Source organism: Saimiri boliviensis, chromosome 8, assembly GCF_048565385.1.
Source record: "Saimiri boliviensis isolate mSaiBol1 chromosome 8, mSaiBol1.pri, whole genome shotgun sequence".
Classification (NCBI taxonomy): Eukaryota; Metazoa; Chordata; class Mammalia; order Primates; family Cebidae; genus Saimiri; species Saimiri boliviensis.
The window spans coordinates 19,186,653-19,208,147 of NC_133456.1; the positions used below are offsets into that span (position 1 = coordinate 19,186,653).

A 21,495-nucleotide genomic window follows, 5' to 3' on the forward strand; every position below is an offset into this window, starting at 1 on the left:
ACTCATTGCTGAAGTTCCTGAATTGCCATCTTTGGAGTTGAAATACTATGTAGTGTTTAGCAAGTATTTGTCAACCAGAGAGTATGTTTTGCTGGAATGAGCTCTGCAGGCTTGCTTTCATTATTTATTAAGAGCCCTAGGTAGTCACAGAACAGCAAATCAACCAGACAGGTCCAGCCACATTTAAGAGACATTTTTCTTTTTGCCAGCTTAAGAATATGAAGAGGTATATTAAAAATAGAGACTTTGGCCGGGCGCGGTGGCTCAAGCCTGTAATCCCAGCACTTTGGGAGGCCGAGGCGGGTGGATCACGAGGTCGAGAGATCGAGACCATCCTGGTCAACATGGTGAAACCCCGTCTCTACTAAAAATACAAAAAATTAGCTGGGCATGGTGGCTTGTGCCTGTAATCCCAGCTACTCAGGAGGCTGAGGCAGGAGAATTGCCTGAACCCAAGAGGCGGAGGTTGCGGTGAGCCGAGATCGCGCCATTGCACTCCAGCCTGGGCAACAAGAGTGAAACTCCGTCTCAAAAAAAAAAAAAAAAAAAAAAAGAGACTTTACAAAACATTTGAAACTATGTATTATTCTCTGGACATTACAATAATGGACTACTTTCTAACAAATATCGTTTCAATTCTGGTTCTAAAGGGTTCTTTCTTTGCATGACATTGTGACAGGTCTAGGCTGACTTATTTCCCTCAGTCTTTTCAGTTGTGATGGGAGTGACTTGTTCTATGGGTCTGTCCTTACTAGTTGTATGACTTTGGGCAAATACTTCCATGTAAGACTCTCCTTATTTGTAAAGAATTGCTAAAATGATAATTTAAGTTATAGTTCTTTAACAGTAGGGACTGAAAAATGAGGCAGCAAAGTGTATTGAAAAGAATGTAGACTTGGGGAAGAGAGGCTTGGATCCAAATCCTAAGCACTGCCGCTTATTAGCTAAGTCATCTTGGGCAAGCAATTTAATGTAAACCTTACAGTGTAGCTAATAACACCACCTTCTCTCTCTCTCTCTTTTTAAATTCTTGCTCTTTTTTAATTAAGAGGTAGGATACTAAAGTGGCTATTGCATAATATTCAGCAATTAGTAATTTCATTATTGATAGTCCTATGCAATCTAGAAACCTGCACAATCATATATTCTTACAAAAAAAACACTTATCAAGAACATCCAGAAAACAATCTTATAAAGATTTTAATACATAAATGACATCATTTTATAACCACTTGATATTTTACGACGTGACTATTTGGCAAACACTTCAAAATAGCTTATGCTGGGGTCTTGTAAGACAATTCTGAAGCTCTTGAGATTTTACAGATTTCTCCTAGTATGTTTATGTTTGGTTAACAATCTACAACATTTAGTGTAACAGCAATTGCGCGCGCACGTGTGTGTGTGTGTGTGTGTGTGTGTGTGTGTGTATTTCAATGTGTTAACATATTCTGTTGCCTAATGGCTCCTGAATTCATTTATAAATTACATGATGCTTCAAATTGTTTCAAGAATTTGTTAGCTTGTAAAATATTTTTTTCTTTCAAAATTCAAGACACATTTAACATACGGGTTTTACAATATAGTTTATTAGCTGTTCTCCTCTTCTTCATAAATGGAATGGATAACGTTGATAATTCTTTACAAACCAGTACTCATTTAAGAAACTGTAATGAAGAGGTTGTCAAAACACATATTTAATAAACAACTCCAAAGAGCAATGGGAAGCCAAATATTATTAATATAAAGGACCAGAGAAATTGATTTCTGAAGTCATTTCTACCTTTCACTAAGATTTCCTAAAATTGCTCACCATGAAGATTTGTGCAATTCTACTGCAGAGCAGCGGATGAAAGGTGTCCGAGGGGAAGACACACATACATGGGGCTTCTGCCTGCCTTCCTATTAATAAAAGGAGAACTAGAAGGAAAGGGCAAGGACCAAAATCAAACCTGATGACAAGGACAACAGCAACAATAACAACAAAAAACCCCAGGAACCATTTGAAAACTTTTGCAGGAAAGAGGAGAATATTCCCATACTTTTATTTGTAATCTAATTTCCCTAAATGTTTCTCCTCACGACCACCATGCCCCCATTTTCAGTTCACATGATTAAGGAAGATAAGTCTATTCAATTAATATTTAATTTAAAAACCAAACAAAAAGTTAGGAGTAGGTGGTAAAAGAAACAAAATATATTTTAAATATATATATATATATGTTTGTGTGTGTGTGTGCAACTATGTAAAGAAAATAATTCCCATAGTTACAGAGTTTAAAGAAAGGTTTATATATATATTTATATATATTTTATTATAACAAAATAGGCAGCTATTGTGGGTAAAATATTCAGTAAAATCTGACTCCTAAGAATACATTTGACATTTTAGGCTATGAATTGGACTCCTTTTCCATTGCCATTATGGTTACTACATCAGCACTGTTTCGTCTGTACTTATATCTAGGAAATTTTCTCAACCTTCTGTGTAAGAGGTGAACTTCCTTAGCACCTGAACGTGGCCTCAATTCAGAAAATGTGATGATCATTATGTATGAACAACTTCTGTAAGACACAATAGTGTTGCTCAAGTAGATGAAAAACATTTAAACATTGTTATTCCTAGCAAATGTACTGGGAAAAAAGAACCCTCAAATAATAAAGACTTTAAGAACTCTTAGGAAAAATGAAATCCCTTATGAAAGTTAACTCAGACATTAATTTTGAAATTAAAAAATATGTCTGCCTTATTTGTCTATAATGAAACAATTGCTTTGATGATAGAAGTTGAGAAAAAGACTTGAGAATACTACACTGGCCAAACCATGCTATTAAACTTAAGCGTGCATAGTTGCTCAAAGTCTACTAAATCACTGATTAAAACCACTTTTTCATTTGTACTGAAATTTGAAAAGAATGTATATAAAGCTTTTCATAAATCTCTTAAAGTTACTTTCCCTTAAACATTAAGGAATTTTACCACAATTTCTGCGTCTCCCCAAATTCTTAATAGCTGATCAGGCCATTCCATCTTCAGTTCTGAAAAATGGCCACTAACCAATAGTGACATTAAATAATACACATGATATAATCTGAAGGAGACACTACATGTAAAAAATAAGCGCAACTGCAGACCATGATGTGTGGGATATAATTCCCCATGAAGTAAGTATTGAAGAAAGACTCCAGAGGAAAGGGCAAAGAGATGTCAAAGAAAATGGAATTGTGGAAAAGAGAAATAGAGAAACATCAGTTTTCATAACTTTTCTTTTGCTGGAACCCAGATGTAAGAACCAGACTGTTCTTCTATGATCTGTTTCACTTGGTTGTAAATGTCTTCCAGCGTATCTCCCTGTACAATAGCTGTAATGATAGAAACAAAATCAGAAATCTCAATTAATTGTCTATTTTTGTCATTACAATTATTGGTGAAATAGTAGAAGCTAGTATCTTTGAAAAAGTTACTCTTGCAGGAAGAATCACCATTTATGCACTGTTCGCTGAAAAAGAAAAAAACAGCTCACTTCATTAATTTTCCTATTTGTATAGTATAAAATTTTTACTTAAAAATGGATCACAAGACTTGGTGACCTTTTCTTTTGTTCTTTTACCATCTGGGCATATATTAGTTTTATTCTTTTTTTTTTTTTTGAGACGGAGTTTCGCTCTTGTTGCCCAGGCTGGAGTGCAGTGGCGCGATCTCGGCTCACCGCAACCTCCGCCTGCCGGGTTCAAACAATTCTCCCGCCTCAGCCTCCCGAGTAGCTGGGACTACAGGCGTGTGCCACCATGCCCAGCTAATTTTTGTATTTTTAGTAGAGACGGGGTTTCACCATGTCGACCAGGATGGTCTTGATCTCTTGACCTCGTGATCCACCCGCCTCGGCCTCCCAAAGTGCTGGGATTACAGGCTTGAGCCACCATGCCTGGCCTAGTTTTATTCTTTTAAAATAAATTATTTTCTTAACTTTCCTGATTTCTCCATAAATGTAGAAAAAAGGAAACTGGGTACAATCCCACAGAGAGGATGATGTGTGGATACTTTTTTATTTTTTGGGTAGGATTGTGGGGGAAAAGAGCTGATTACAGACTGATACTACTTTCTTCAGTATGCTAGCATGTCAGGTACTGTAGTGTAGGTGAACTGAGTTATATAAGCTGGCTTGTTAGTGGTTAGAGACTTCACCATCAATGTTTATTTGCTGCCTGAAATAATGTATGAAAAAACGAGTAACAATTACTAACAACTAAGTCTTTGGAAACAGCTGAAGCCCTTGATGTCTGTGAGGGATGAGGATCAGTTTAAGAAAAACAAACGAACAAAAAACACAAAGTATCACTAGACAACCCTAAGCATGAGCAACTTTTTAAGAAGAAAGAAAATGTTTATGGCTGGGCATGATGGCTCAGGCCTGCAATCCCAGCACTTTAGGAGGCTGAACTGGGAGGGTTGCTTTAGGCCAGGAGTTTGAGATCAGCCTGGGCAACATAGTGAGACCCTGTGTTTAAAAAAAGAAAAAAGGGTTAGCTGGGCATGGTGGTGCGTGCCTGTCCTTTTGGCTACTTGGGAGGCTGAGACAGCAGGAAGATGTCTTAAGCCCAGGAGTTCACATTTGCAGTGAGCTATGACTGTACCACTGGATCGTACCATTTGCCTGGGTGATAAAATCAGACCTTGTCTCTTATAAAAAAGTTTACATATAAATGAAATAATTCAGAATTGCAAGTTAAGTAAGTCACTTATTAAACTACAAAAAGATGTCCAATGATTTGGAAGCACATCATAGATGTAGATTTCCACAGTCTGAAAAACTGAACATAAAATGTCAAAAGGAGATTTTAAATAACACTGTTTGGTGCCTGAGATTATGTTCATAGAAGAAAGAAGTTGTATGTACGTAGGAAGGGCTTATAACATATGTAGCTAAGAATGCCTGAGTAACCAAAAATTTTAAGTAACATAATATTCGCTAGTATCAGTTTTGTGAGAGTTCTACCTTTTGAGCTAAATACCGACATGCCTCAATGTCCCTGAAGACTCAGTTCATTTGACAAAAACACTTGGTTTGTGAGTTTGGCATCTTGATGCACTCCAACAGCACAGGACAAAACCCCAGAGCATTTCACAGTGTAGGCTGACAACAGCATGAAGGATTTATTTTAGGAGAAAAGAGCTAGTCAGGAATTGACTTGGGAAACACACATTTTGCTTACTTTTTAAATTCATTAATAGAATGGCAAGTAAACCAGGATACTCCTTAGGAAGAAACCGGTAAAGCATTAAGGCTGCAGACACCTTCACCATGTGATTAAATCTAGCACCACAAGTAATCGCACAAGTAGACATTGTAAACCTTTTTGTACAGAAAGATACATCTTTACTTCATTGTTATTCCTGCCCCAAATGCATAACCTAAATCTAATCATGAGAACACGTCAGATAAATCCAAATTGAGGGAGGGACATTTTATGAAAGAACTAGTCTTGGCCGGGCGTGGTGGCTCAAGCCTGTAATCCCAGCACTTTGGGAGGCCGAGGCGGGTGGATCACAAGGTCGAGAGATCGAGACCAACCTGGTCAACATGGTGAAACCCCGTCTCTACTAAAAATACAAAAAATTAGCTGGGCATGGTGGTGTGTGCCTATAATCCCACGTACTTGGGAGGCTGAGGCAGGAGAGTTGCCTGAACCCAGGAGGCGGAGGTTGCGGTGAGCCAAGATCGCGCCATTGCACTCCAGCCTGGGTAACAAGAGTGAAACTCCGTCTCAAAAAAAAAAAAAAAAAAAAAAGAAAGAACTAGTCTTTGGCCAGGTGCAGTAGCTGACACCTGTAATCCCACCACTTTGGGAAGTCAAGGTGAAGGTGGGCAGATTGGGTGAGCCTAGGAGGTCAAGACCAGCCTGGGCAACATGGCAAAATCCCGTCTCTACAAAAAATACAAAAATTAGCTGGGCATGGTGGCTCTAGCCTATAGTCCCAGCTCCTCCGGAGGTTGAGGTGGGAGGATCACTTGAGCCTGGGAGGTGCAGGTTGCAGTGAGCTGAAATTGCACCGCTACAACACCCTAGCCTGGGCCACAGACAGAGACCTTGTCTCAGAACAAACAAACAAAAACAAACAAAGTTTTTACTCTTCAAAAATGTCAGTCAAGGTCATGAATAACAAGACTTGGGAACGATTTCAGATTAAAGTACATTAAAGATTTGATAATTCAATGCAATATGTGACCCTGAAATTAATCCTGTATTGGAACAGAGAATCCATTTTTTTCATTTCGCTCTAAAGGGATTAGAATAGTAAAATAAGAAGATCTACAGTTAGATGAGACATTATTAAATTTCCTGATAAGGAAATATCTCTTTTTTTGGAAAATACACACTGAAAAAAATTTTTTTTTTTCCTGGAAAATACACACTGAAAATACACATCTACCTAAAGGGGCATCTACCTAAAACTTACTCTCAAATGTTTCAAAAAAAAAAAAAAAAATTACAAATGTGGTAAAATGTTAACACTTGAGGATTTGGGTGAAGGGTACATGAGACTTCCCTGTACTATTCTTGTAACTTCAATTTAAGTCTGAAATTAGTTTGAAAAAAAAAAAATAAATAAAATAAGAAAGCAAAAGGCTTACAAAACCTTGACCCTTACTGATACTCAATGTGAATGTCAAAGACAGGCTGATATTATTTCAAACAAACAAACAAACAGCAACAACAAAAATGTCCAAAGACTTGAGGAGCAACTCAAAGGACAAACTAAGATAAGAATATCGGGGAATTGCTATCTACTCTTTTTTTTTTTTTAAACAAATAATATTTCGCCGGGCGCAGTGGCTCACGCCTGTAATCCCAGCACTTTGGGAGGCCGAGGCGGGTGGATCACGAGGTCAAGAGATCGAGACCATCCTGGTCAACATGGTGAAACCCCATCTCTACTAAAAATACAAAAAAATTAGCTGGGCATGGTGGCACGTGCCTATAGTCCCAGCTACTCGGGAGGCTGAGGCAGGAGAATTGCCTGAACCCAGGAGGCGGAGGTTGCGGTGAGCTGAGATCGCGCCATTGCACTCCAGCCTGGGTAATAAGAGCGAAACTCCGTCTCAAAACAAACAAACAAACAAACAAAAAAACCAAATAATATTTCAACAGATTAAAGGGCAACTAATCTTTGACAAGGGGCCAAGAATACACAATAGGGAAAGGCTAATGTATTAAATAAATGGTGTTGGAAAATCTGAATATCCACATGTAAGAGAATGAAATTGGATCCTTATCTTATACAAAATTAACTTGAAATAGATTAAATACTTAAATGTAAAACCAGGAACCATAAAGCTCCTAGAAAAAAACATAGGGAAAAAAGCTCCTTGACACTGAACTTGGATGATTTTTTTCGAAAGTACAGGCAGAAAAGCACAGGCAGCAAAATAAAAAATAATCAAGTGGGACATCAAATGAAGAACCTTCTACACAGCAAAGGACAATCAACAAAATGGAAAGGTAACCTATTGAAGAGGAGGAAATATTTCCAAACCATGTAATTGATAAGGGATTAATATCTAAAATATATAGGGAACTCATAGAACTCATTAGCAAAAAACCAAATAATCCATTTAGAAAATGGGCAAAGAACTAGAGTAGACATTTTTCCAAAGAAGATATACAGATGGCCAACAGGTATCAGTAAAAGGGCTCAACCTCATTAATCATCAGGGAAATAGAAATCAAAACCATAATGAGGTCAAGCGTGGTGGCTCACTTGAGGCCAGGAGTTTGAGACCAGCTTGGCCAACATGGCAGAACTCTGTCTCTACTAAAAACACAAAAATTAGCCAGGTGTGGTGGTGAACACCTGTAATCCCAGCTATTCTCAGGAGGCTGAGGCATGAGAATTGCTTGAACCCGGGAGACAGGGTTGCAGTGAGCTGAGATCATGCCACCGCATTCCATCCTGGGTGACAGAGCAAGACTCTGTCACGAACAACCAACCAACCAAACCATAATGAAATAATTACCTTAGACCTGTTTGGATGGCTGTTATCAAAAAGATAAGTGATAACAAGTTGGCAATGGCATGAAGAAAAGAGAACCCTGTACACTGATGGTGAGAATATAAATTAGTAAAGCCATCATAGGAAATAGTGTGGATATCCCTCAAAAAATTAAAAATTGAACTACTATATTATCTAGCAATCCCACTACCGGATATACATCCAAAGGAAAGGAAATTGGGCTGGGTGCGATGGCTTACACCTGTAATTCCAGCACTTTGGGAGGCCGAGGCAGGTGGATCACTTGACATCAGGAGTTTGTGACCAGCCTGGTCAACATGGTGAAACTCTGTTTCTACTAAAAATACAAAAATTAGCTGGGTGTAGTGGCATATGCCTCTAGTCCCAGCTACTTGGGGGGCTAAGGCAGGAGAATCAACTGAACCCAGGAGGCAGTGGTTGCAGCAAGCTGAGATCATCCCACTGCATTCCAGCTTGGGCAAAAGAGAGAGACTCTGTCTCCAAACAACAATAAAAACCCAAAGGAAAAGAAAATGGTATGTTGAAGAGAAATGTGCACTACTATATTCACTGCAACATAATCAATAATAGCCAAGATATGAAAATAACCTAAGTGTCTGTCAAAAGATGAATGAATAAAGAAAATATTGTAGGCCAGGTGCAGTGGCTCACACCTGTAATCCAAGTACTCTGGGAGGCGGAGGAAGGAGGATTGCTTGAGCCCAGGAGTTTGAGATTAGCCTGGTCAATATGGCGAGACCCTGTGTCTACAAAAATAAAAAATCAGTCAGTGTGTGGTGTTGCACCCCTGTAGTCCCAGCTACTAAGGAAGCTGAAGAGGGCTCAACTGCTTGAGCCCAGGAGGTTGAGGCTGTAGTGAGCCATGATCATGCCACTGTATTCCAGCCTGGGCAATGGAACAAGACCTTGCCTTGAAAATGAACGAAAGACCAAAAACAAACACCACCAACAAACAAATACAACAAATGTATCAAATACATGTGTGTGTGTGTGTGTGTGTGTGTGTGTGTGTGTGTGTGTATGGTATACATACAACGATGGAATATTTATTAGACCATAAAAATGGAAATCCTATCATCTACAACAACCAACATGAGTGAAAGTGGAGGACATTATGCTATATGAAATAAGCCACACAGAAAAGCAAATTCTGTATTTCATTTACATGTGGAATCTATAAAAGTAGACCTTATAGAAACAGAGAGTAGGATGGCGATGTACCCTTTCACCAACATCTCCCCTACTGCAGACTGCAGAGTATGGGAGATGTTGGTGAGAGGGTACAAACTTTCAGTTATAAGATGAGTAAGTTCTGGAGATCTAATATACAGCATAGTGACCATAGTTAATAAAGAGCACATCTTAAGCATCTTCCTTACACACACAAAATGGTAACTGTGAAAGACATGTTAATTTGATTGTGTTAATCAATTTACAATGTATATGTTTATCAAATCACATTATACACCTTCAATATGTACAAGTTTTGCCAATAATACCTCAACATGGCTAGAGAAAATGGATCAAAATTTATAAAGTATAAGAGAAAAATCAGAGTTTCATAGAATAATGATATCTAAATCTATTTTTCTTTGGTCAAGTGTGAAAATTCCTTTTTGCTGTTCTAATAAATAGCCTACACATTAAATCTGGATTCCCCAGCACCACTGCCTAGGCTAGATGAATTTCCCATGGGACAAAACCACTGACCTTAAGGGTTTATTCTGAAAATGACAGTACTAGTTACTACTGGTAGATGGAGGCATAGTTCAAAATCCACTTGAATGGATCAGTTCACATGGCTTCAAAGCAAAATTCTATAATAAAGAGGACTGTTACAACATTGTTCCAACCTGTGAAATGTTCAGTAAACTCCTGTTCCAGTTTCATGGCTCTCTCAAACGTTTTTCTGGCTTGTTCTTCTGTTAGACGCTTATTCATTTCCCTATGCAAATAAATTTAGAAATTGATAATTAATACATTATAATACTTTTTTTAAAAAAAAAGATTACAAAGGAGACAAGACATATAAAACAGAAAATCATGAAAATATATATTGAATATATTGAATTCTGTTGAAAATATATGAACATCATTAAAAACTTGAATCATTTTGGCTGTTTCTGGGATTTTTAAAATTTTAGACAGAGTTTTGCTCTTGTTGCCCGGGCTGGAATGCAGTGGTGTGATCTTGGCTCACTGAAACCTCTGCCTCCCGGGTTCAAGTGATTCTCCTGCCTCCACCTCATGAGGAGCTGGATTACAGGTGTGTGCTACCAAGCCTGGCTAATTCTTGTATTTTTGGTAGAGACAGGGTTTCAACATGTTGGGCAGAGGCTGGTCCCAAACTCCTGACCTCAGGTGATCCACCTGCCTTGGCCTCCCAAAGTGCTGGGGGGTTACAGGTGTGAGCTACCAAGCCTGACCTGTTTCTGGGATTTTTGAAAATAAAAATAATAGACTGGGCATGGTGGCTTATGCCTATAATCCCAGCACTTTGGGAGGCAGAGGAGGGCAGATCACATGAGGCCAGGACTTCAAGACCAGCCTGGCCAACAAGCCAGAACCCCATCTCTACTAAAAATATAAAGATTAGCCAGACATGGTGGCACATGACTGTAATCCCAGCCACCTGGGAGGCTGAGGCAGGAAAATAGCTTGAACCTGCAAGGCAGAAGTTGCCGTGGGCCGAGATCGTGCCACTGCACTCCAGCCTAGGTGACAGAAACAAAGACAAAAATAAATAAAAATAAAAATAAAAACTAGACTCAGTCACTGAACATGCTGCTGTATACTTCGAATGCCAGAGGGTTTTTTTTTTTTTTTTTTTTGAGACGGAGTTTCGCTCTTGTTACCCAGGCTGGAGTGCAATGGCATGATCTCGGCTCACCGCAACCTCCGCCTCCTGGGTTCAAGCAATTCTCCTGCCTCAGCCTCCCGAGTAGCTTGGACTACAGGTGTGCGCCACCATGCCCAGCTAATTTTTGTATTTTTAGTAGAGACGGGGTTTCACCATGTTGACCAGGATGGTCTCGATCTCTTGACCTCGTGATCCACCCACCTTGGCCTCCCAAAGTGCTGGGATTACAGGCATGAGCCACCGTGTCCGGCCTTGCCAGAGGGTTTTAACAAGTTCTGCATTGGCTCAATGTAGCCAAAAAGCTATTAATTTACGACAGTTTGACTTTAATCAAAATTTCATATTAAAATGACTTACAGATCTACCTATCAGTTTATAGAAAACAAGGAGACACACATCCATATAAATAACATCATCAGAAGGTAATCAGAAAATACAGTCTGGGAAAATCTCTGTAGAAGAAATGACCTGGTTTCCATCACAAATAAATGGGAGGTGGGGTTAGGGGGGGCATAAAAGAGAGAGATGTGAAGAGAGAAGCTATAGGTTAAACAACTTAACCAACTGCCATGAACAGATCTTATTTGAAATTTTATTCCAATAAACAAACTGAAGAAACGTAAACAAAATTTAAGAAATAACCAGCAAAATTTGAACTATATCAAAGAATTATTAAGTATGATAATCAGTGATTTTTTTGAAAAATTATTTTTCAAATATACAGTGATATACATAGACAAAATGATATGAACATCTGAGACTTGTTTCAAAATAATCTGGAATGAAGATGTGAGGAGGTGGGTGTGAGTGGACAGATGAAACAAGATTGGTCATAAGTGGATGATTATTGCTGCAGCTAGGTAAGTATGTGACAGTTTATTCCCAACTTAAAGGAAAGCCTTCCATATTTTGCCATTAATTATGATGTTTGCTTTGATATTTTATAGAGTTACTGTCTCGTTTTCTTTCATCCCATCCTACAAAATTCTCTTCAGCATTTCTTGTAAGGTAGGACTACAGGTAACGAACTCTCTGTTTTTATCTGGGTATGTGTTAATTTCGCCCTAATTTTTGAACAGTTTTGCCAGATATAGGATTCTTTGTTGACAGTTAAATTTCTTATTTTCTTCAATGTTTTGAACCCACTGTTTTCTGGACTCCAAAGTTTCTGGTAAAAGATCTGCTGGTGGGGCACGGTGGCTCACACCTGTAATCCCAGCACTTCGAGAGACTGAGGCAGGTGGATCATCTGAGGTCAGGAGTCTGAGACCAGCCTGGCCAACATGGTGAAACACTGTCTCTACTAAAAATACAAAAATTAGCCAGGTGCAGTGGTGGGAGCCTGTAATCCCAGCTACTAGGGAGGCTGAGGCAGGAGATTCACTTGAACCTGGGAGGCAGAGGTTGCAGTAAGCCAAGACTGCACCACTGCACTCCAGCCTGGATAACAGAGTAAGACCCTGTCTCAAAAACAACAAACAAGCAAACAACAACAACAAACAAGGAAACAACAACAACAAAAACCCTCTGCTGATAGGTGGGCATGGTGGGTACCGTACTCACACCTGTAAATCCCAGAACTTTGGAAGGCTGAGGTAGGTGGATCACTTGAGCTCAGGAGTTCGAGACTAGCCTGGGAAACATGTTAAAAACCTGTCTCTATAAAAAATACAAAAATTAGCCAGGTGTGGTGGTGCACATCTGTAGCCCCAGCAACTTGGGAGGCTGAGGTGAGAGGCTGCTTGAGCCCAGCACGTTAAGGCAGCAGTAACCTGTGTAAGCAGTAAGCCACTCCAGCCTGGGTGACAAAGCGAGACTTTGTTTCAAAAAACAAACACACAAACAAACAAAAAACAAAAACAACGAATCTACTGATAATCTTACTGGGAAATTCCTTGTATGTGGTAAGTTGCTGCTTTCAAGATTCTCTCCGTATTCTGACAGTTTGATTACAATGTGCCTCAGTGTGGGTATAGAAGTTTATCCTGCTTGGAGTTCACTGATTTTCTTGAATGTTTACATTTGTGTCCTTCATCAAATTTAGGATGTTTCTGGCCATTATTTCTTCAAATAATCTCTCTGCCTTTCTCTATTCTCTTTCTAGGACCCCCACAATGTGTACACCGATTACCTGATGGTGTCTCACAGGTCCCTTAGGCTTTGTTCACTTTTCTTCAATCATTTCTCTGTTTCTCAGACTAAATAATTGTTTTATCTTTAAATTTGTTGATTCTTTCTTCTGTCTGCTCAAATCTGCCTGAATCCCTCTAGTGAATTTTCCACTTCAGTTATTTTCAGCTCCAGAATTTCCTTTTGGTTTCTTTTTAGATTTGTTGATATTTCCATTCTGTTCATGTATCTTTTTCATCTTTTTTTCCTTTATCTTTTTGGAGACAAGGTCTGCTGTTGCTCAAGCTGGAGTGCAGTGGTGTGATCTTGGCTCAGTGCAGCCTTGACCTCCCAGGCTCAAGAGATTCTCCCACCTCAGTTTCGAATGTAGCTGGGACTACAGGTATTCGCCACTATGCCCAGCTAATTTTTGTTTACTTTAGTTTTGCTCTTGTTACTCAGGCTGGGGTGCAGTGGTGTGATCTTGGCTCACTGCAACCTCTGCATCCCAGGTTCGAGCGATTCTCATGCCTCAGGCTCCCATATAGCTGGGATTACAGGTGCCCACCACCACGCCTGACTAATTTTTGTACTTTTAGTAGAGATGGGGTTTCACCATGTTGCCCAGGCTGCCTTGGCCTCCCAAAGTGCTGGGATTACAGGCGTGAGCCACTGTGCCCAGCCAACTTTTGTTTACTTTTTATAAAGGCAAGCTCTCTTACTATGTTGCCCAGGCTAGTCTGGAACCCCTGAGTTCAAGTGATCCTCTCACCTCTGCCTTCCAAGTGATTGAGGAAGTATGATTATAGGCACGAGCCACTGTGTAAGGCCTATCAGTTTCTTAAAAGTTTGTCCATGTTTTTCGGCTCATTTAGCATCTTGTTTTACAGTATTTAGTAAGTCTAACTCTTTCTCAGGGATAGTTTGTTTATTTTTCCTTTGAATGGGCTATATTTTCCTATTTCTTTATATGCCTTGTGATTTTTTTGTTAGAAACTGTACATTTGAATTTTACAATGTGGTAACTCTGGAGATCAAATTCTCCTTTCCCAGGATTTGCCGTTTTATTTAAAATGAATTTTATTGTTTATTGTTGCAAGGTGTTTCTGTACCAGGGATCAGCCTGAGGTGTAAACTTATAGTCTTTACAGGTATTTTCTAAGCCTGTAAATTTTCATGGACGTGAAAATAACTCCTTGTATATGTGGTTACTTTTGAATGTCCTGACCTGGCTCCCAAAGTGGGGGATTGGCTGGTGGTGGGGGAAAGGAGTGTGTTTGTGTGGTTGGGGAGGAGGGGGGAGGCACTAGCTCTTTGTTTTTATTTTATTTTTTTCTTCTCCTCACTAATCACCAATGAAGGCAATGGCCCTTTAAATCTTTGAAAGTCACTTCAGCCTCAAGTGGAGGGGCCTGTAACAATGACAGTGGGGTTTGCAACAATGGCTCACCGTAGGCTGTATGGCTGCTCCTTTGTGATCAGAAGCAGTAATTAGCTATCAGAGCAAAGATCCCTGATATTTGGAGGACAGAATCCTTATTGTCCACACTGGCTCCCACAAACCCTATGCAAGCTGCTTGAAAAATGTGTGCATAGCTGCATGCTATGGGGCCAAGGGTAGAGAAATAGGTAGTTGCTAACATATTAAGAGCTGAAATTAACCTTTCAAACCTTCCCCTGGAAGTTATAAGCCTTCAGACTTTAGAGTTCCAAAACCAATCAAAATGGTGAACAGATTTCCAAAATAGTAACAGACTGTCAGTGCAGTTCTTGTCTGAGTGCACACCACGATGCCCAGCTATTTTTTTGTATTTTTAGTAGAGACAGGGTCTCACCATGTTGCCCAGGCTGATCTTGAACTTCTGAACTTAAGCAATCCACCCACCAAGGCCTCCTGAAGTGCTGGGATTATAGTCGCCAGCCACTGTGCCCTGCCTTCTATCTTTTTTGAGTTTAACTGACTGATATTTTTCTAATTTGTCAAAATCTTAGACTTTCAACTTTCCTAATATTTGATTTTCAACATTCTTTCCTAACATTTAAAGCTACGTATATTCCTTCAACAAAGCCACAACAGCCTCCAAACTCATCACTGGGCAATTCATTACTATTTAGATCAAAACATCAATTAATTTATTCTGTGATTTCTTCTTTGACTCACTCAGAAGAATAATGCTTAATTTACAAACATATGAGCATTTTCTATTTATCCTTTAATTATTGGTTTCCATTTAAATTTCATTATGGTCAGAGAATATTGTTTTCTATCATTGGAAATTTATAATCCAGCAAATGATCAGTCCTGGAATTGTTTCACGTACACTTGAAGTTGATACGCATTTTGCAGATGTTGAGTGCAGTATTTAACACATGTCAATTAGGTAAAGCAGTATTTAACATGTCAAATAGGTAAAGTTTTACATTTGTGTTATTCTGTACCTTCACTGATTTTTTGTTTTCTTATTTAATTGCTTCCTGACAAATGTGTTAGGTTCCCCTCGATGATTTTGGAATTACCTTTTTGCCCCTATGCAGCTGTCAATTTGTACTTTATATATTTTGAGAATGCTATTAAGTACAAACAAATGTATAAAGAGATCTTCCTGTTGGAGTGAATCTTTTACTTTTATGAAATGTCACTCTTCATCTCCAGTAATACTTCTTGCCTTAAAGTATATTTTGACAATAATATAAAAATCAGCCTTGTTTTGGTTAATGTTAGCATGGTATATCTTTCTCTATTCTCTTGCTTTCCACCTTCCCACAGGAAGGAGTGTCTGATGAAAGCAACATATAGTTTACTTTTTTCTTCATCCATTCTGACAATCCTTGTCTTTTAATTGGAACGTTTAGTCTAGTAGTCTAATATTTGCCTTAGTTTAAACCATCTTACTATTTATATGATTTTGCCTCACCTGTTCTGTTTCTATTTGCTCTTTCTTAATTTTTACTTAGATTTTATTTTTTTGTCCCCCTAAAGTATTAGGTAATGGTTATACATTCTTTTATTCTCTTAATGGTTACCTGAGAGCTGTGTTGCATACTTCAGTAGCCACTAGCCACATGGGGCTATTCTAATACATGTTACCTTATACTTTAGTAATATTAATGATGATGATTACAATGACAATTTATAACCTATAGTGCTTATTTAATCCTTAGCACATAATCTGAGGTGACTATACACACTATTATTTCAATTTTATAGATAAATAAAATGAGGTGAAGGGAGAGTAAAAACCCTACAGTGAATGAATTTGTACTCAGAGGCTATGCCTTAGGCATTTACACTTACATGATATTTTCCATGGATTTAGGTTTAATAAAAATGGAGATAGGGTAAAGTTGTGCAATCTGTAATCTCTTTATTGCATTTCCAGACACATCAAGGATACAGTGTTTGCCCTAAAATAAAGGGAACAAAGAAAAAAAAAAAACAAGTGAACCAAATATTCTCAATAATATCAAAGGTACATTTCCTACATGTACAAAGTCTAAATTATGATATGTTTGGATCCTTGTTCATTTTAAGCAAACTTGTCATTTCTCTCAGCAAACTTTAGATAGTAAACGAAATGGCTGATTAGGCATAATTAATTTGCCATTTTCAAACAAATGTTATATTTAAAAAGGAAAGAAAATACAGTTCCTAGTTTTCATAGATTAGTAATCTCTCAAAATGGTGAACAACAGAGTTCCCCCCTCCCTTTCCTTAAGACTTAAGAGACAGGGTCTTGCTCTGTTGCCTAGGCTGGTTGGTCTTGAACTCCTGGGGCTCAAACAATCCTCCCACCCTAGCCTCCCAAAGTGCTGGGATTATAGGTATGAGCCACTATGCCAGGCCCAGGTTCCTATTGTTCATTTTGAAAAGAAAAGGCATTTATAAAGACTCCAAACTATCATCTCCCCATAGCTATCATTTCATAAAAGATAACAATTCCTAGAGTAAGGGAAAATATTTTAAATAAATGAATTTGTGAAACCTCATCACTACTACTCAATCCTTTTATTTCTCATTTTATTAGGGACTGATAAAAATTATCATAAACTAGCATATGGGACCCCAATTTTGGATTTAAGTGGCAAAGTTAAATTTATTGACAAAGGCTACTTAGGTTTTTAATACAGATGAGCATTTCTATGTTAAGAAGAGAAGTACTTACTATTTATGACATTTTTCTTGTAATACATTTGAAATCAGGCCCTCCCTCATAATGCAACTTCAGTTTTTTGTTTGTTTTTGAGATGGAGTCTCACTATGTCACCCAGACTTGAATGCCAGTGGCGTGATCTTGGCTTACTGAAACCTCCATCCACTGGGTTTGAGTGATTCTTTTGCTTTAGCCTTCCTAGTAGCTGAGGTTACAGGTGCGCACCACCACGCCTGGCCAACTTTTGTGTTTTTTGTACAGATGGGGTTTCACCATATTAGTCAGGCTGGTCTCAAATTCTTGACCTTTGGTGATCCACCCACCTCTGCCTCCCAAAGTGCTGGATTCTTTTTTTTTTTTTAAGATGGAATTTCACTCTTATTGCCCAGGCTGGAGTGCAATGGCGTGATCTTGGCTCACCACAACCTCTGCCTCCTGGGTTCAAGTGATTCTTCTGCCTCAGCCTGTCAAGTAGCATGCACCACCACATCTGGCTAATTTTGTATTTTTAGTAGACACAGCATTTCCCCATGTTGGTCAGGCTGGTCTTGAATTCCCAACCTCAGGTGATCTGCCTGCCTTGGCCTCCCAAAGTGCTGGTATTACAGGTGTCAGCCACTGTGCTGGGCCCCATAATGCAACTTCTAACCCAAGTACTTGAGTCCAAGTCAGTACGTGATAATTTCAATTTGATGGGCACATTTACAATAAAAAATTTAATACTGTAAAATACTCCAAACATAAAGTAAATAATAGACACCATAAACCCATTGTCTACTTTTACCAGATATATTTTACATGATTGCTTAAAAATTTTAGTAAGTTGACACTGAAATATTAATATTCTACCATGTTTGCTTTATCTCTTTACATATATTTACATAATAGTTTGAGAATCAATTGCATAATGTTCCTTTACCTCATATTTCTTAAAAACAATGGCATCTCTTAGATAATCATGATTTGATTCCAACTGGCCATCTAATATTCCTTATTGGAAAAGAATAAAAAAATTTCCTGGTCCAGGATCCAATTCAGGATCACAGGATCACACATTATATTTAGTTGTAAAGTCTCCTTAGTCTCTGTCAATCTGGCACAGTTCCTGTCTTTTGTGCTCTTGGTATTTTTAAAAAGTAAAAAACATTTACGTCATAGAATATGCCTCAACCTGGGTTTGTATGTTTCCTCACTCTCGGATGGTAAGTTACATATTTTTGACAGGAATACCACAGACATAATGTTGTGTCCTCCTCAGTCTTATCTGGGAGGCAATATTATGTCTATTTGTCCCACTACTAGTGATGCTAATTTTGATCACTTGTTTAAGGTTTTATCTGATATCTCCACTGTAAAATTATCAAAATTATTATTTTTGCTTTTGTAACTGGTATTTTGGGGGCGGACACTTTGACACTATATAAATACCCCGGTTTTCATCAAATTTTCACTAATTTTAGAATACATTGATGGTTTTTGCCTGAAACAATTATTACCATGTGGTTTTCAAAAGACTTTCTGATGTAATCATTTCTTCTACCTTGATTAGTAGACACATAGAAGGATAGTTCCCTTCTATCCACTTATTTACTCACATACAGATGCTCTTTGACTTACAATGGGAGTTTCATCCCAAAATACCACTAGTTTAAAGTACTGTAAACTGAAAATGTGTTTAATATACCTAACCTACTGAATAACACAGCTTAGCCTAGATTACCTTAATCATGCTCAGAACACTTACCCTACAGTTGGACAAAATCATCCAGTGTAATTGTTTTATAATTAAGTGTTGAATTTTTCATGTAATTCACTGAATACTGTACTACAAGTGAAAAACAGAATGGTTGTATGGGTACTTTAAATATGGCTGCTACTGAATATGCATCATTTTTACACCACTGTAAAGATGAACCATGCTAAGTTGGGGGCCATCTGTGTTTATGTCATTATGGACTCTAGGATTTTTATTTTACTCTATGTATTATAATCTGTTATTATCACTTATTTTGATATTCAAATTATCTCAGACTTGGCCAGTGGGGAACTCTACAGTTTGGTTCCTGTATCTTTTTATATAACCTCATGATTCTTTGAGTGCTTCCTTATTTTTCAGGAAGCAAAATGTTCTTACAGGATCATCTTGAACTTTTCCAGTCCTGGCCCCAGAATCAGCCGTTTATCTAAAGAGTCCTGGATCTTTTAAATAAAGGATTATATTTAGAAGCCAACATCTGAGCAACAGATATTCTCATTGCTTATTCAGTATTAATTTTAGGTCTTCTCAGTGGATAGAGCAAATAAACATGTATGTCTGTATATATAAATACACATCTATTTCTGTATCTACTCTATTACAATTCATGGGTTCATAGTCATAGCTCTAATTGTCTGGTATCTCCAATCCAATTATCAGAGTTCATTTTACCTTCTCTCCCTTTTTCTGACAGGCAAGCCTCACTTTCACTACTGTCATTATATTAGTTTACTTGATCAACCCTAGGATATATATTAGTTTCAGAACTACAAGCCCATACACTGCACACAACAAACCTACTAATTAGAGTTTGATTTTATTTACAGATATGTCTGTTTTCAGCTTGCGTTAAAGAATCTCTGGGATTAAGAATTCTCTCCTCCTCAATGTAGTTAAGTTATTCATCTGAAATACAGTCGGGTTTATTTAGTTTCTATTTGTGTATCATTTTGCTTTCCCCCATCTTTCTTGGATTGTATTTTTGAGTTTTAAAAATACGTAAAATATTAACATACTTTCTAAAAATTAAAATAATACAAATATGTATGCTCAGAAATGTTGTACCTCATCCTTTCCAATCCATTCCAAATTCCCCATCCTTTCTACTTCCCTCCCTCTGTAGGTAACCAATCTCATCAAGTTGATTTACTTTTCCTGTGTTTATTTTCACACAACTGAGTAGAGATATGTATTTCCCCATTTCCTCTTATTTTATACCACAGATACTCTTTTGCATGTGAGGTATCAGTTCAGATAGATACCTTCTTTATTAACAGTTTTAGAGAACTTCATTTTGTGAATGTAAAATTAATTGTTCAATCACTCTTTTATCTGAGCATTTAGATGGTTTTCAGTATTTCACAATTATAAACAATGCTACAATGAATGCCCTTTTGCCCATGTGTTTTCACACTGCTGGGGTATCTCTGGAATAAATTCCTACAAGTGGAATGCTGGGTTGAAGGGTAGCTGCTGGATATTGCCAAATACCCTTCCAAAAGGCAGCACCAGTTTGCATCTCCACCAGCAATGAACGACTGTCTGTTTCCTCTCAGCCTCATGAAGAAAATGTCTTCATATTTCTCCCCCAGTAGGATAGGGGAGAAATGGAATTTAGAGTAATTTTAATTTACCTTTTTTTTTTTTTTTTTTTTTTTTTTTTTTTTGAGATGGAGTCTTTCTCTGTTGCCCAGGCTGGAGTGCAGTGGTGCGGTCTTGGCTCGCTGCAACCTCTGCCTCCCGGGTTCAAGTGATTCTCCTGCATCAGCCTCCCAAGTAGCTGGGATTACAGGTGTGTACCACCACATCTGGTTGATTTTTGTATTTTTAGTAGAGATGGGGTTTCACCATGTTGGCCAGCCTGGTCTTGAACTCCTGACCTCAGGTGATCTACCCACCCTGGTCTCCCAAAGTGCTGGGATTACCTGTGTGAGCGACCACGCCCAGCCAATTTACATTTCTTTAATAATGACTATGGCTGGACATCATTTCCTCTGTACAGAGGCCTATTATCATATTTTTGTGTGAACCATGTATTCTCCTCTTTTGTCCATTTTTTTCTCTTGGGTTTCTGGCCTCTATTCCCTGTTTTTATGAGTTCTTCACATAGTGGGACTATCGGCCCCTTTCTTGCAATTTTTTTCTCCATCAGTTGTCTTTTGACATTGTTAATGGCATTTTCCAGTAGTTTTTGGAAAAGTTCTTTGGACATAAAACAAATTTTAAATTTTTTTTTTTTTTTTTGAGAGAGTCTTGCTCTGTCACCCAGGCTGGAGTATACTGGTGCGATCTCTACTCACTGCAACCTCCACCTCCCAGGTTCAAGCAGTTCTCCTGCCTCAGCCTCTCCAGTAGCTGGGACTATAGGCATGAGCCACCACGTTTGGCAAATTTTTGTATTTTTAGTAGAGACGCGGTTTTACCATGTTGGTCAGGCTAGTCTTGAACACCTGATCTCAGGTGATCCGTCTGCTTCGGCCTCCCAAAGTGTTGGGATTATAGGCGTGAGCTACCATGCCCGGTTAGTTTTAAAAAAAATTAAGTGGTCAGATTCTTTCTTTCTTTTCTTTCCCCTCTTTCCCT

The 21,495-nt window shown here is 38.3% G+C and overlaps 1 protein-coding gene across 24 annotated transcripts in view; it reads right to left on the bottom strand.

Annotated features, from left to right (window-relative positions):
- Positions 1-1,567: 1,567 nt before the first annotated feature.
- Positions 1,568-21,495, bottom strand: part of DLG1 (discs large MAGUK scaffold protein 1) — a 278,082-nt gene continuing 258,154 nt past the window's right edge. For all 24 annotated transcript variants that reach the window (XM_039477338.2, XM_074404057.1, XM_074404058.1 and 21 more), the window contains 3 exons: positions 16,301-16,410; positions 9,890-9,981; positions 1,568-3,363 (listed from right to left, as the gene is read on the bottom strand). In XM_039477338.2, coding sequence (XP_039333272.1) covers positions 3,257-3,363; positions 9,890-9,981; positions 16,301-16,410 — 309 coding nt within the window. In that variant the 3' untranslated portion in view covers positions 1,568-3,256. The remainder of the gene's footprint in view (positions 3,364-9,889; positions 9,982-16,300; positions 16,411-21,495) is intronic.